Below are 16,869 nucleotides of genomic sequence, written 5' to 3' on the forward strand. Positions count from 1 at the left end.
AAGAACCACATGAACACAATTCTCTTCAACAAATTCTACAGCATAAAATGTGCTTTGAGGAACACTTTATTTGCCAAGAACAAAAGAGACAGAAAATGCTACTCACTAATCACTTATTAATCTTTTTTTCCCCTAAATAATGCATAGGATTGAATAGGGTAATGTGCCCATTTTCTTATTCATAAAATTTTGTAGTACAACATCAACTAAATCAGTGCTCCTCATGCGACATCACTTGGGTGAACCGCCCAAGAATGAGTTGAGCCACTTTGCAAACTTCTTAGGGATCCGGTTCAAATTGTTGAGGTAATCCGTATAGTTAAGGCCGAACCGGACCGTGTAACCCGAACCCATTTCCATGCAGTCCATTAGAGCCCACATGAAGTACCCTTCAACGTCTGCACCTTTCCTGCACCAAAAAAAAATTACCCCAAACAATGCCTTTAGCCCATCTTATCCACGCCCGTAAGCAAATTCAAAATGTCTATTTGAGACTCGTTTGGTACATAAAATGAAATGCAAATTAAAGGAATGAGATTAAATTTATCATTTAATTTTTGTTATATTCTTTATTCAAATTTTCATTTTGCAAACCAAATTATAAGAGCAACACCTACTCTCTGGCTTCTGAAACTGCATATAGATGGCTGAGAATGTGCTGAATTTTGGCATTGTCTTGCAGGGCTGTCTCGATCGGGATTGCGTCGTCTCTTTTCTCCGGATAGCCTATTGGAAATGGGTTTTAGAATAGAGAATTTAATCATCAACTTGAAAAATACAAATGAAAGAAAGATATTAAGAAATCGCTTTATTGCTTTTCTCTAAATTATCGAAATGGGTTTCAGAATAAAGAAGCAATATGATCGTTGAAGGATTCTTCCTTGACATGTGACAAAGTTTTGAACCAAACCTAACTACATAGTTTTAACCCTAGAAGATATTAAAAGATAGACAAAATTAAAGAAGTAACACTCACCATTTTCAGTGACGTACATTTTGGGATTATTGTACTCTTTGTTTATATATATCAGAGCATCTCTTAGCCCTTGTGGGTACACATAAATGGCATCGCTCCCAGGTGCCTGAAAGAGATCAAATAACAAAAAGCAAATGATCATTAAATTACACACACATTATACAAACGATTCAACTGTGAATTGATCAACTTCCTTGAAAATCTTGAGCATAATAATCCGATTACAGGTGCTTATTAAGAACAAATTTAGGAATGTTAATCTCTCCAAGTTAAACATGATCTTACCAGTTGACCAATGGGCTTTCCATTTCTGTCCACTGCCAGACACAATAGACACAGTAAGAAGTGGATCAGCAATCCATAAAACCTTGAACACTAAGGTTGTGTTTGGTTTGGTGATAGATTGGACAAAGTGGAAGTAAAATGGAATGAAAAAGTGAATAAAAAAAAATGTTTGGTACCTTTGAACTCAACACGTTGGAATTGGTCTTGGCTGTTGTGTTCATCTGGGTTTAATGGGAGGGAGACTGAATATCTGGAAGTGTAGTAATTGATCCCTATGAAATCAAAAGACCCTTTTACCAAATCCTTCTCCTCCTCTGTAAAAACTGGCAGCCCATCTCTCACTAGAGCTTTCATTATAAATGGGTAGTCTCCAAACACCATGGGCTCCATAAACCTATATTTTGAAAAGAAAAAAAAAACAATAATTAATCTTAATTTACTGCATATTTTGTCTGTTGAAATGGAATGAACTTAAATTTATCATTTGATTTTTTCATGTTTTCTGTTCAAACTTTCATTTTATTTCTTTCTTATTCTCATTTCATTCGTAAATCAAACATGACCCAGATCAACATAATATTATAAAAAACTAAGGTTACCTTTGATGAGTAAATTATACTAGTATTACAGGAAAATTTTAATTTATTAATTAAATTTACTAACCATCCAACCAAGAAATCAAAAGCTCTTTCAGATGCCTCTCAGTCAAGTCGGTTGTGTGCATGTGGCTCAAACCATTGAGTCACCAGCGATATCTCAATCTCTCCACCTTGACTTGCCTATAAAAACACATATAAGGAAAATAAAAAATTAAACAAATGTATTTCAAAAAATAAATAAATATATAAAAATTATATATTATGGAATAGAAAAGCAATTAAAATAAATTGTAATTTTGATAAAGTTGTTTTCCGATTCCTTCTATAGTATCTTTCACTTATTGTGTATTACTTTTATGAAAAATGTTTACGCCCTTATAAAAAATGGAGTAGAAACCGAACCGTAAACCCTAATCAAACCCATAAACCCTAGCGATTAATTGAGTTTGTGAGTTGTATATATGTGTCACCCAATAGGATGTGGTAGGTAGCAAGGAAAGGGTCAGTTGCAGGATTTGCATTAGGGTTAGAGGGCATTCCAACTTTGTAGCCATACTGCCCAAACACTCGAGGCTCATTGATGGTTGTCCAGTACTTCACTTCCCCAAAGGTTTTGAAACAGAGGTCTGCATAGGCTTTGAAGTCATCCCTGATAGTTAAATCAAAATAAAATTTAATTAGGTAATTTAAAACCCAAACAAGGAACCAGGAAATTTAACGGGCAATTATATATATATATATATATATATATATATATATATATATATATATATATATATGAGAATGAACAAGATTGATGCATTACACAATCTCACTACTCAAGAAGCCTCGGTACTTGTTTTGCAATGCTTGCGGTAAGTCAAAGTGGAAGAGTGTCACAAATGGGGGGTTATCCCTGTATTCAATTAGGCTAAAGAAATGAAAAATTGACAAAGAAGATAAAAGAGAAAAGATCGGAGAATGGAACTTTTTAACATTAAGGCACTATTTAGATACGAACTTGTAATAAATAAATAAATAAATAAGAATCGGAGATTTTTATTGTATTTATGTGTATTTGAAAATGCTATTCAAATATAATTGATAATTAAGGAAAAAGAGGTTAATGACATGTAAATAAAAAAGTCGTTTATAATTTGCTAAACATTTTATGTCATTTCTCATTTTTCTCGATAACCAAATGAGAAAAGGCTAATATTTTCATATTTTCTTTAATTATTACCTTTCATCCATATTTTTCAAGTTTTAAACAGAGCAAAAATGGTAACTAGTTTCTTACCATTTTTCAATAGTTTAGCAATAAAATTGTTGTAAAAATCAATGCCTTGTTGGTTTATTCTGCCACTCACAGTCCCATCTGCAACGATTCAAATACGTAGTATTTAATAATCGTAACAATACCCACCAAGGATTCAAGATTTATATATAGTATAGATAGATAATAATAAGAACAGCGATAACAACAATAACCACAACAACAACAACAACAACAACAACAATAATTGACGAAGGGTAGATTTGAATTCACTACCAGGGAGAATCCTTGGCCAAGCGATGGAGAGCCTATAAGTGTCAACCCCCATCTTCTTCAAAATTTGTACATCATCCTTTAATATAACGATTAAATAACAATTAGCATAAGAGAGAAAACAAAATAATGTCTTCTATGAGATATTCCAATGGATTTGAAAGTGTTTACAAGCATAAATTTCAAGGCTTGAATTTGAATTTGTATGGATTTAGAAGATAATCAATTTTTTCCATAATGGTGCGGAATAATAGTATCATTGGAGTAGATACATGAATTGCTTTAAATATAAGAAGCCCGACAGACGGATTGGTCCGAGTTGAGGGGAGAAAAAAAAAAGATTGAACTTAAAATCTTTTCTGGAGATATCCATTTTCCTGAAAAAATAGATAAGATATCCCAACAATATAGTGGCGTCTTGATACCATCAGGAATGGGAAAATTTTGTACTATATTTTATTCAAATTCATAAAATTCAAATTCTCGATCCCCATTCTATCGCTCCCACATTAATACGATATTAAAAGCTTAAATTTTATTCAATCAAATTCACTTAGATTTTTGTTTTGTTTTGTTTTATTTGGACTTGTAATCCGGTATTTGGCTGGATGTTGGGTTTGTTCTTTGGGAGGTTTTTAATGTGTTGTCTTTTGTTATTTCCTATTGATTGTCTTGTAACCACGATATTCCTCCGCCAAAAATGAGGGGTTATCAATAAATAATTGGAGGAGCCGTCCTTTTTAAAAAAATAAAATAAAAATTCGCTTGGAAAAGTAAAACTTGTAATTTATATTTTCAAACATAACCTTAATGCATGAAATTAATCACCAACAAAAACAATTAATCATACCTAAGTAGTGCACACTAAAATACCAAAAAAGAATTCAATTTTCATGATTATATATCATAATTAATAATGTTGGCATAAAACTTTTTCCCAAAAAAAAAGAAGAAGAAAGAATCAATTATTCTTGAGGAGTGCATTATTGAATTAGAAGGATCACGTGAAGAATAATTTGAGTACCCATAAGGCATAATATTTATGCATGAATGAATCAATCAAGCAGGGAGTTACGTACTTTGTAGCAATGGTAGGAATCAACAGCAATATCTCTATCTCCCGTCCCATCCTGGATAAAGCTATCCCAGGTGCTAGCTCCTCTCCCTCCTTCATCTCCTGCTCCCTTTGTCTGCACCAATTCACATATACATATATACACAAATTAATACATACCAAACTAAATGTTTTTTCTATATGGTTTCAACTAGCTACACTTCCCAAATTTCGTATTTTGAAAGATAATGTCAAACTAGAATTAATGTATATTTAATAATGTTTAAAACTACTCGAACATTATGTCTTTTGGTCAGGAATATAGAGGCATATGATTGATTTGGAAAGAGAATTATGAAAAATGGGTCTCAAGATTCAAAGTCGATTGAGACTTGAAGAAAATTTTGAGTTATCAGGTCGGATCTTAGTCACTTTTCATATACAGGTAGGGATATTTTGAAAATAATCCAAAAACACAATATCAGAATATTAATTAGAATCAATTTTTGGACCGATATAAGGATCATTCCATTATTATGTCTTCTGATCATGAATATAAGGATACATGTATAATTTGGGAAGTGAATTATGAAAGATGGATCTCAAAATTTGGAGTCATATGTCTCGATATTTTGAGAGTAGACCAAAAACACGATATTGGAATATGAGAATCAATGTTTAGATATATGGTTCACTCCAATATTACGTCTTCTGACCAAGAATATGGAGATACATAGGGGCTGTCGAGATCAAAGATGTTATGAGGGGAAAGAAAAAGGATGGAAAATTAAAAAAGGAAACTCATTTTTCTCTTGTATTTTCCTTCTCTATTAGATATTATCAAAAATGAAAATTTGTTTTAATACGATTAAAAATTAGAAAAAAAATAAATATTAATGATTTGTAAAATCAAATTTTTGTTTATAAATTTGATATATTTTTTATTGTCTTTCTCATTTTTCTTCATAACCAAACATGGAAATAATGATTCCTTGATATTTTTTCTTTCCTTTTTTTTTTTTTTTTTAAATATTTTCTTGCAAATGGTTCATAATAAATTAGGGAAGGGAATTATGAAAAATTGGTCTCTGAATTCTAAGTCGATGAAGAGTTAAAAATTGACTTATATATCAGTACTGGGATCTCCGTCACCTTTCCTACACATGACGTCTCTTAACCCTAAATTAAAAAATGAAGTAGCATGAAATTGCTTTTTGAATTGAATTCCAAGTGCTACCTAACAAATCATGAAACCCACTAGTCATACAATATTATCCAAATGTGTGAGAGAGAGAGAGAGATGGATAATAATTACCTGGAGGGCAGAGGTGGAGCAGCCAAATTTGAAATCAGGGGGGAAGTCTTTTCTGGTGACGGTTTTGGATTTGGGGATGGGAGTGAAGGAGGGTTGATCGCCGGTAGGTACACCGCCGTTGAGCATCCTCTCCAGCACCGCCGGCGGTGGAACCACATGTCCTTTCAAACACCAGATGCTACTATACCCCTTATTACTATAATCCTTAACGTTAACATTCCTCCTCCCTCCACTTATATAATTATAATTAACATTAATGATATTCCTGCTGCGGCCAATAAGAGATGACGATGACACATTTATATTGGCATGAAAGATTTTGAGAGGCCAAACCTTATTTTAATGTTATTATATTATTGTATTAGGTAATTTGGAGTGCATGTAAGACTCAACAAAAGGTTTGTAGTCCAAAAGTTTGAAATAAGTAATATTTTTGGGTCAAGGTCATTGTTTATATTTAAAATTAAGCAATACTATGTGGATAAATTTTGCATCGAGAAAACCTGATGAGAAAATTATAAATCAAATGGAAAAGACAGTTCATTCTGAGTATATATTGTGGAGATCTTAATATGTAGGTGTGGACTATGTTTTAATACTTAACCAAATTTAACTTGAGACTATTAACTTTTTAAATATTTTAATAATGTTATTTTTTTTTCCAGAAAATAAAGAGACAATTGTTGCCCCCTTCTCCCTTTTAGAAGTAGGCCTCTACTTAATTTTGTTCATTTTACACGATATTAAATAAAATGAAGTAAGAACAATTTCTTTTTCTTATATCCTATAAATTATTCTAACTTATTTTGCCTTGGAGAAAAGTGAAGATAATTTTTTTACTGTAAAAAGTAAAAACAAGATAAATATTAAATTTCGGTCCCAACTAACATTCAATACAGTTGCTAGAGTTTTGACATTGGATCTAAGGAAACCTAACTTCGACTATTTTTATATTAAAATGGATCTAGCTAATTGGGTCGATAAATCGTCAATGGATTTACCATGGTTTTTTGAAACTTGTGACTGATTCAGAAAATCACAAAAGTCCGTCAATAGATTTCTGCCTCCAAGCTTCCAGACCAAAACTCATCTTACCCTACCCACTTATATCCCTATTTTATCTCAACCTATACTCTGGTAATTATCAATTCTCAAAATCTGCAGAACCTAGCAAACCTAGGCTCTGATACCACATGTAATGACCCCGACCCGCCATGTGGGTCGGAGTGCTACTTTAGTGTCTTCTGTGTACCTAATACCTTGTTCATCATACATAAAACACATATATGCAGCGGAAATAAAATACAAAATCCTAAAATTACATTACCAGAGTTCTAACTATCTTTATACACAAATATATATCCATTTTTACATAATTACATCCCATAAAACTAAACAAAAATAAAATCTCTATCGACACACTACCTACATAAAATTTACACCACTAGCCCGACTCCTCTAACTTGCTAGACCCGATCTCTAGGATTTCCTAAAAAGACAGTTTGTAAAGTAGGGATGAGACACAACTTAGTAAGGGAGAGACTAAGTTAATGTTAGTGTGGCCAACATGCATTTAGTGTACAGAAAATAACTAGTTCACTAAGTAGATGAACACATTTATGAAAACATTTTTATTTTACACTCACATAGACAATTAGTCGAGGATAGAGAAGATTACCTGCCCATACAAGTAGCTTCCCTCTGCTTTAATACCATTACTACTACTAGGACACTCGCCTTTCTCAGCAAGCCCTGAAAATTATCTTATTAATTATTCGTATTCACATAAATTAACATATATGCATATAAGACACTCCTTTTGACAAAGACGCCATTTACTTCCCCCATGAGATGGGTTGTGCGGCCCAAAAAATGGACTATTATCCTGGGCGATCCACGCAGACAATAGTCATCTGTACTCTCCGCTAACATACTCCGCGGGTCTATGCAGGTCCAACTGTTGGTCTGATTGCCCTCACCCAAGGGGGGTACATTCACCTCACGTAGGCAAATCGGATAAGGCCACCTTATACCTCTCAGCATAGGTGTGGGTGCACACAACCACATAACAAATCACTAGCAACGGTACCGTACTCACAATACATTGGTCCCCAGGGTTCCTAAAGCATATCATGCAATTTAGATAATAGAAAATACCATTTAAAACATCAATTCACATATATTTCCTGTTATTCCAAAAACCTGGCCCCCGGCCACAAAATACAACCCAGCGTATAGCCGTTAATTAAAAATCGGCCCTTGCTCGTCATACCAAATTCCTTCATTATTCACAAGCAGTTCTAGCATTTTTCGCAACAATTCCAGTATTTCACAAATAGTTCCAATATTTCGCAAACAATCTCAAATCCAGTTAAACAATAAATCATGCCAAATAATCATCGGCCACACGATTTTAACATTTAAACATAACCATATAAACAACCAAACTTTCCACTGTTCGTTTCTATTCAAAATATCATACCATATATCCTAAGTCTGTAAAATTTATTTTGAACGGTTGGTTTTCGAAATAACCTTCAAATTCTTAAATAAATAAATAAATAAATAAATTCTTTTCGTCGACGACAACCTTGTGTTCGTCGATGAGTTCTTCATAACATTCGTCGACGACGCCCTGTGTTCGTCGATGAGTTATGGTTCTGAATTCAGATGCCTCTCGGTTTCTTTTGGTCTGCAAGAACCCTGTGTTCGTCGACGAAGGTATGTGTTACACTCGTCGACGAAGCACTGTGTTCGTCGACGAGTCCTTTCTTCTTTAAAATTTTTCTTTTAAGTTCTTAGAAGGTCCTTGTCCATTTGGGGGTTTCTTTACACACTTTTAAATAACTTTACTTGTTTTTGTTATGTGTGTGTGATATGCCCATTTCTTGCTCTTAGTTTTGAGTTTACTCTGTATGCAAGAGATTTACAAAATAGTCTCTCTCTCATTCTCACACTCATCCTTTAGATCACTTTGTGTGGCGTCCATGAATGCTTTGAGAGACTGTGCTTTTGGTCTTGGCACGAGTTGCTTCGACTAATTTGAGACTTGTTGGTTCTAGTGCTATTCTGTATAGCTGAACATGACTTAGAGAGAAAGGTTAGTAACCTTGAAGAACTGCTAATGAGTTGTTGTCATCAAAACATAGTAGGAATGAAAGACCTTTAACCACTCGGTCTAACACTCATCATAATACATGGTGGATTGACTCGGCTACTACAATTCACATTGTAAATGTCATGCAGGGCTTTCTCAGCCTAAGGAAACCAACAGGAAGTGAACAAGGCATCTATTCTAAAAATGGGATGCGTTTGCACGTTGAGGCAGTGGGGACTTTTAGGCTTGTTTTAGAAAATAAATTTCAACTAGATCTTGAAAACACTTTTTATGTACCTTCTTTTTCGAGAAATTTAATTTCAATTTCTAGACTAGCACATTTGAAGTTTCAATTTCATTTTGTAAACTTTACAATTTGTTTATCTAAAAATTCAGTTGCCATAGGCACTGTAAGTTTAATAAATGGTTTGTACAAATTAAATCTAGATCCAGTCTATGAGCAAAGTCTCCTAACAATGCATGATAATGTTGGTACTAAACGTACCATTATTGATGAATCCTCCTCTACATTATGGCATCAAAGATTAGGTCATATCTCCATTGAAAGAATGAAGAGTTTAGTTAATGATGGAGTCCTCAAAACTCCAGATTTTTCTAATTTCAACACTTGTGTTGTAACGCCTCGACCCTTTTTTTCGGGTCCAGCGCGTTATACCTGATAAAATCCCTGATGATCCATAATCTACGTATACGCAGCGGGAAACATAACCATAATCTCCATATAACATAATACTCGAGTTCACTAATTCTAACTACCAACCATAATAAATTAATCATCCACCAGTATTCAAATATATACATATCTCCAAAACATTATTCACTAATACCAGTAAGTTTCACAACCATCTATATCTTATAAAACTTAAAACATAAATCATAAAACATAAAATATACATATCAGAATTAACATAAAAATATACCCTTTTTCTTATATCTTCAAATAAAATGTTATAAAATCTTGAGCTCTCAAAGCTCGATCTCGAGAAACTCCTGAAAAAGATAATTTCATATTCGGGTGAGACACATCTCAGTAAGGGAAGAAACAATATATTAAACTCAGCGTGTGACCATCATGAGATTATACATATCATTTTATAATATTTGCAAATCATTAATGTCGCGATGTCCCGGGAGCGTGTGTGCCCTGGGGGGGCGAAATTAAAAATCAATTTGAATTTTCAATTAAAAATATGAAAGTGTCGGAGTCGCCACTAACCTTTTAGTGTGATTAGAACACATGATTACTATCCCGTTAGGGATAGAATGAGTCTACGTTACCAGAGTTAGGTTCAGGAGTTTGGTTACGCGAGGGGAAGGTACAAGGACCCCCTACGCGCCCGTTCTTACGAACGGTACCTAATTAATTTAGAATTATCCCTAAGTTAATTTAAAAAGTCTTTAAATTACTCTTTTTATGAATTTATAAATACACATGGAAAATAAATAAATAACTAAATAAATATAATATATACATATATATTCCCTCAGAGCTTAAAGGTACGTGAAGCCCGAAGGCTAATACCCTAACATTAAAATCATAGCGATTAAAAATAAAAAATACTTTATAAAATACACTCCCAAATTTTAGAAATTTTATGGGTTTTCCTAAGTATGAAAATACTAGTTTGGAAGGTTTTGGATAATAGATATAATAATTTAAACATAATAATAAAGATAAAAAATAGTAATATACTAGAATATTAGGATACCACAATACATACTAATCAACATATATAATACAAGTTAAAATACTAAAACTAGCACAATACAAAACACTAGATATAAATATATGATATTTGCTAAGATTCTACATATAACACCATACCATAAAACTAAATATATAATAGGAGCTAAAATATCTAACATTCCAATAATAGTAGAATATAAAATATATAATATAGACTAAAATAATGAACATACCATAATATTAAAATACCACATGTACTTTGTAAACAAAAATACTCAAACATACCATAATACTATATATATTAATATACTAAGGATACTATAATAAATCTCACCACATGTAAACATAATAGAAATACTATAATACTATCACTATATACATTAAAATACTAAAAACACCATATATGCTAAGGTCCTAAAAATTCTAAAAATACCATAAACAATATGAATTAATCAAAACCCTAAGATATATACATAATTATCATAGCAATAGAGAAAAAGCCAAGGTATACGGTATTAATGCAACAATACTAATAATCCAAAATATACCATATTAACAAAATCATAATAATAATCCAAAATATACAATATTAATAAGAAGTAACTGAAGCCCTAATAAGTATAAATATGGGATAATCAACCCTAAATAAAACTATATAAACAATCATGAAACAATGTAGACCTTAAACAAAACTTAAACAATATTAATGTGAATAATCTAAACTAAAAATACCCAAGCAATATTAATCATGAAATAATAATGGACATAAATATAACTAGTAAATTAACTAATATACCAAACGTACTAAACATAATAAATAATAAAAGTGAAGGTAATAATAAAAATATAAACTTAATACATAAAAAAAAGAACACCATATACATATATATAAAATACCTAAAGATACCACCTTTCGTACTGATTTACATTGCCAGGGACTGAGGTGGAGGTCGTCGGGGTTGCAGAAGTCCGTGGTGGCCGGGATTGGTTCTGTGAGGATGGTGGCCGGAATGCTAACCTGCTGGAGTGCTGCTGCAAGATTGGTGATGAACGGAGAAACAGCAGTGACGGTGAATGGTGAGAGGCGAACACGACGGAGTCTGAGGAGCGACGGCCCTGGGGGATGACGACAGTGGTGGCTGGCTGGGTTGCTGTGCGGGTGCGGCCGGCGGAGATGGTGGCGGACCGCGCCTGTAGTGATGGCTGCCTCAGCTGGAGAGGGCTTGGAGTGGTGTTGGTGGTGGCTGGTTCGTGGAGCAGGGGAACTCTTCGAGGCTGAGCGTAGAGCAGAGCTGCAACTGCTACTGCTGGAGAGCCGCTGGGGCTGGCCTGGAGTCGTGGAGTGCAGAAGGAGAGGGGATTGAGATGGAAACAGAGGAGAGACAGGGAAAGAACAGAGGACTGAGAGAATGAGAGAGGAAGAAAACAGAAGGAGATGGAGAAGGTGAGGCTTCGGGAAAGAAGACAGGGAGCAAAGGGGGGGGCGCGGGGCACTGCTGTTAGTGAGAATAGGGGTTTTTTTTGTGCTTGGCTCCCTTTTGGCCTCTGCCCCTGCTGGACTGCTGTGCGCCCCCCCATTATATATATATAAAATTTCTAGAAAACCCTAAAAAAGCTTCCTTTTTGATTTTCTTTTTTCTTTTTTTTTTCTTTTATTCTTATGGTAACAATAAAAATAGAAATAATAATAATAATAATTATCATAATAATATAAGGATCAATAAGGTAATAATAATAATAATACTACTACTAATAGTAAATAATAATAAATAATTATAGTAAAAAATAAAAATGAAGATACTATCGATAAAATAATAATATTAATAAAAATAAAGTAATAATACTAATATTAAAAGTAATAAATAATAATAATAATAATGATAACATTACCAAAAATAATAAAAATAATAATAGCCAAAATAAGATACTAATGCTAATAATAATAATAATAAAATAATAATAATAATAATATATCAAAAACAATAAAATAAATGAAAAATAAAAATAATTATAGTAAAGTAAAAAATAAAATAAAGATAATAAAAGTACTAGTAATAATAATAAAAATGAATAATAATAATAATAATGATCATAAAAATACTAGCAAAATAATAGTAAAGTACTAATAATATAGGAAAATAATAATAATAATAATAATAATAATAATAATAATAAGAGGGATCCCCGTGTTCTATTTGGTTAGGGCAAAAATAGGGTGTCTACAATTAACATAATACTGAAAATCATTTTCTGATCCTAAACCACATGCAAATATTTAACCCACGAGATTACCCGAGGAAAAGGGTGATTACCCGCCCATACAAGTAGTACCCTTATGCTCTGATACATTTAGCAACCCGAAGGTCACAATTTAAGCATACTAGGGCACTCACCTTACTCAGTAAGCCCTCAAGTGTTAGATTGATCTCGTACTCACGCATTCAACAATAATTTATCGGCAAAGGCCCTAAGGATAGGGAAATCTACCGACCCATACAAGTAGGTTCCCTTTGCCCTAATACGTTATGCGGCTTGTAGACACCCTATTTTTGCCCTAACCAAATAGAACACTGGGTCCCCTCTTATTTTATTATTATTATTATTATTATTATTATTATTATTATTATTATTTTCCTATATTATTAGTACTCTACTATTATTTTGCTACTATTTTTATTACTATTTATTATTATTATTATTATTATTATTATTATTATTATTACTAGTACTTTTATTATCTTTATTTTATTTTTACTTTACTATAATTATTTTTGTTTTCCATTTATTTTAGTATTATTATTATTATTATTATTATTATTATTATTATTATTATTATTACTTTTTGTATTATTACTCTATTTTTATTAGTATTATTATTATTATTATTATTATTATTATTATTATTTTACTGATAATATCTTTATTATTTTTATTTTTATTTTTACCATAATTATTTATTATTATTTACTATTAATAGTAGTATTATTTTTATTATTATTATCTTATGGATACTTATATTATTATGATAATTATTATTATTATTATTTCCTTTTTCATTATTACCATAAGAATAAAAGAATAAAAAAAAAAAAAGAAGAGAAAATCAAAGAAGGAAGGTTGTATTAGGGTTTTCATTTTTTTTATTATAAAGCAAAGGGGAACACACGGGGGGCAGGGCACAAAGAAAAAAAAAAAGAAAATTCTGTTTTGCCTCTCTCTGGTTCACGGCAGCAGCGGCAATTCCAACCGCTGCTCTTCAACTTCTTCATCGTCTTCTTCTTCTTCAACTTCTTCTTCTTCTTGCTCCAACCAGCCACCATCCCTCACGGCCACTTGCTCGTCCATCCTCTCATCCCATGCAGTTCTCCCTCACGCCAGCCACCATACCGGCAACACCAGCGAACAGCCCCTGCTGCCACCGTCCCAACTCCTCGGCCACATCCAACAGCCACTGCAACCACAACCGAGCACAGCCACAGCCACCCTTCAGTTCCAGTAGACCTGAGACACCATCGACCAAAACCAACGGCCGAGCACAGCCCCTTCTCCGGCCAGCCCCACCTCTGACCACGCACAGCCTCTGCAAATCCCCCGGCAGCCCCCTCGGTGAGTGTATTTCATTCAAGCCACACACGCGCACGTGTATATGTGAAGTTTAATTTTTTATTTATTTATTTTTTATCATACATTTAATTGATGTTATATATATATACTAACTTTAATTTATTTTTTTGCAGGATTTTATTTATTTATTTATTTTTCATCTTGTGTAATAATATTTATGCAGGTTCTATATATATTTGATGTCCATTTGTTTATTTGTTAATTAATGAATTTATTTATTTCTCTGTTTCTTTTCTTATTTTGACTTGTTTTAATACTTAAAGCTTAAGACTTCATTGTATAGGTGTTTATATTAATATGTTATTTATCGTAGTAAGTAAATATTCGCATTTAGGCTTTCTATTATATATATGATAAATTTTTTAAATATTGTGTTCACGATCTTATTTAATCGCGGTGATGTTTGTTTAATTTTTTTTTTGTGATAATTATTATAAATATTACCCGGTTTGCTCTCATTATTGTTGTCCTATCATGTATATAGTTTATCATTTTAGTTCCTTATTGTTATTATGTATTTATGATATATAGTTTTGTCATTGTTACATATTTGTGGTATATTATATATTATGGTGGGTATATTATCATAGGATTTTTTATCATTGTTATATATATCTAAGGGGTTTGTATATCATGTTGTTGTGTAGATATTATTTAGGGTTTCGGTGTATTTAGGATATTTATCATGTTTATTTTTCATACGATGTTTAGGGATTTTGTTTATTATTTAGGATTGTAATATTTATGCACATCTAGGATTCTTGATTATTTACATTGTTTTCATAATACGACCATTTAGGGTTTTGGGTTATTGTTTTATTTTAAGATTTTGGCTATTTCACGTTATTAGGGTTTTGAGTAGTGTTTTATTTAATTTGCTTTATTGCGTATATATTTATGTTCATTATTGTTAATTATTTATTTATTTCTTGTATACGATTGTATTATTATTTTGTCGTGTTCATAACATTGTTGTGGAATTTTTAATGCTATAATATTTATTTGAATAAGTGATATTTATATTTAGCAACTTAGAATTTTAAGTAACATTATACATTTAATTTAGTATTTTAGGTGACCATGTACATTTAGTAATATAGCATTTTAGGTAATATTATATATTATTGTTATATTTTTAGTATGTTAATATACAAGGTATTATTTATTATGCTAAGTTTGGAATTTTAGTTAATAATGTATATTTGGTGTTTTGGTATCATGCCATTATATGGTATGTTTAGTATATATAGTATCATAGTAATTTATTACGTATTATATTATTCGTGGATATTTATTATTATTATCGTGATTATGTGTATTATGGTATGTTTAAGTATTTTTGTTTATAACGTACATGTAGTATTTTAATATTATGATATGCTCATTATCTTAGTCTATATTATATGTTTACATTCTACTATTATTGGTATGTTAGATATTTTAGCTTCTATTATATATGTTGATTAGTACGTATTGTGGTATGCTAATATTCAAGTTTATTACTATTTTATTTATTTATTTATTATGTTTAAATTATTATATCTATTATCCAAAACCTCCCAAACTAATATTTTCATACTTAGGAAAACCCATAAAATTTCTAAAATTTGAGAGCGTATTTTATAAAGTATTTTTGATTTTTAATCCCTATGATTTTATTGCGGGGGGTATTAGCCTTCGGGCTTCACGTACCTTTAAGCTCTGAGGGGATATATGTATGTATATATATATATATATATATATATATATATATATATATATATATATATTATATTTATTAATTTATTTATTTATTTATTTTTCATGTGTATTTATAAATGCATAAAAAGGAGTAATGTAAAGACTTGTTAGATTAACTTAGGGATAATTTCAAATTAATTAGGTACCGTTCGTAAGAACGGGCGCGTAGGGGGTGCTTGTACCTTCCCCTCGCGTAACCGAACTCCCGAACCTAACTCTGGTAACATAGACCCATTCTACCCCTAACGGGGTAGTAATCACGTGTTCTAACCACACTAAAAGGTTAGTGGCGACTCCGACATTCCATGTTTTTCCCTAAAAATCAAAATTGATTTCAATTTCGCCGCCCGGGGCACCCGCGCTCCTCGGGACGTCGCAACACGGCTACTGCCACATCTGTAGCTACCAGTGCACTCGCCTTACTCAACAAGCCCTCAGGCGAAAGGTGCGCCTCGCCTAATCGTAACATGTTTTACGTACATACGTACTTCTAATATCATAATACATCATTCTTTTCTATCATTATACATTCATGCATATTCGTTCCTGTTCATAACTTAACTTTGTATTTCGTTTCACTTTAAGTGACTCTTTCCCATTTACATCATTTACCTTTGTCATTTCATTTCATTGTCATTTCGTCATCATTTCATTACATAACATTTCATTTTATATCATTACTTCGTACTACAGCTGGTCTTTAGCCATCATTAGTTAGTCTACGTAGAAACGTGCTAGATCTGCTAACACGGCTCCTTTTAGCTGTCATCAGTTAGTTTACACAAAAGTGTGCTAGATCTACTAACATGGCTGTCTTTCAGCTGTCTTACATTTACATGCTTGCATTTAATATACATAGGCAATATTGTCCATATCATATTTTATTTTCATTGCTTTACTTACTTAGCCTGCATCTCATACATTTAACATATATTTGCACAGA

The 16,869-nt window shown here is 32.0% G+C and overlaps 1 protein-coding gene across 1 annotated transcript; it reads right to left on the reverse strand.

Annotated features, from left to right (window-relative positions):
* Nucleotides 1-231: 231 nt before the first annotated feature.
* LOC131167507 (beta-glucosidase 10-like) lies at nucleotides 232-13,907 on the reverse strand. The gene is made up of 14 exons (XM_058126312.1): nucleotides 13,824-13,907; nucleotides 11,473-11,963; nucleotides 5,758-6,025; nucleotides 4,468-4,578; nucleotides 3,392-3,467; nucleotides 3,132-3,217; nucleotides 2,666-2,745; nucleotides 2,371-2,509; nucleotides 1,997-2,040; nucleotides 1,438-1,655; nucleotides 1,262-1,293; nucleotides 977-1,082; nucleotides 618-726; nucleotides 232-409 (listed from the first exon to the last, which is right to left on the reverse strand). Exons 1-14 carry the CDS (start codon nucleotides 13,905-13,907, stop codon nucleotides 232-234), a joined length of 2,022 nt encoding a protein of 673 aa, XP_057982295.1.
* Between the last annotated feature and the right edge of the window lie 2,962 nt (nucleotides 13,908-16,869).

Source organism: Malania oleifera, chromosome 11, assembly GCF_029873635.1.
Source record: "Malania oleifera isolate guangnan ecotype guangnan chromosome 11, ASM2987363v1, whole genome shotgun sequence".
NCBI lineage: Eukaryota > Viridiplantae > Streptophyta > Magnoliopsida > Santalales > Ximeniaceae > Malania > Malania oleifera.

Bases quoted from the DNA above. Each gene is read 5' to 3' on its own strand.
- LOC131167507 (XM_058126312.1), bottom strand. From the start codon at position 13,907: ATGGACGAGCAAGTGGCCGTGAGGGATGGTGGCTGGTTGGAGCAAGAA. The intron at 3,468-4,467 runs GTACGTAACTCC...GTTATATTAAAG, and splicing joins ATTCCTACCATTGCTACAAA to GATGATGTACAAATTTTGAA. The intron at 1,656-1,996 runs GTTTGAGCCACA...TTCAAAATATAG, and splicing joins ATATCGCTGGTGACTCAATG to GTTTATGGAGCCCATGGTGT.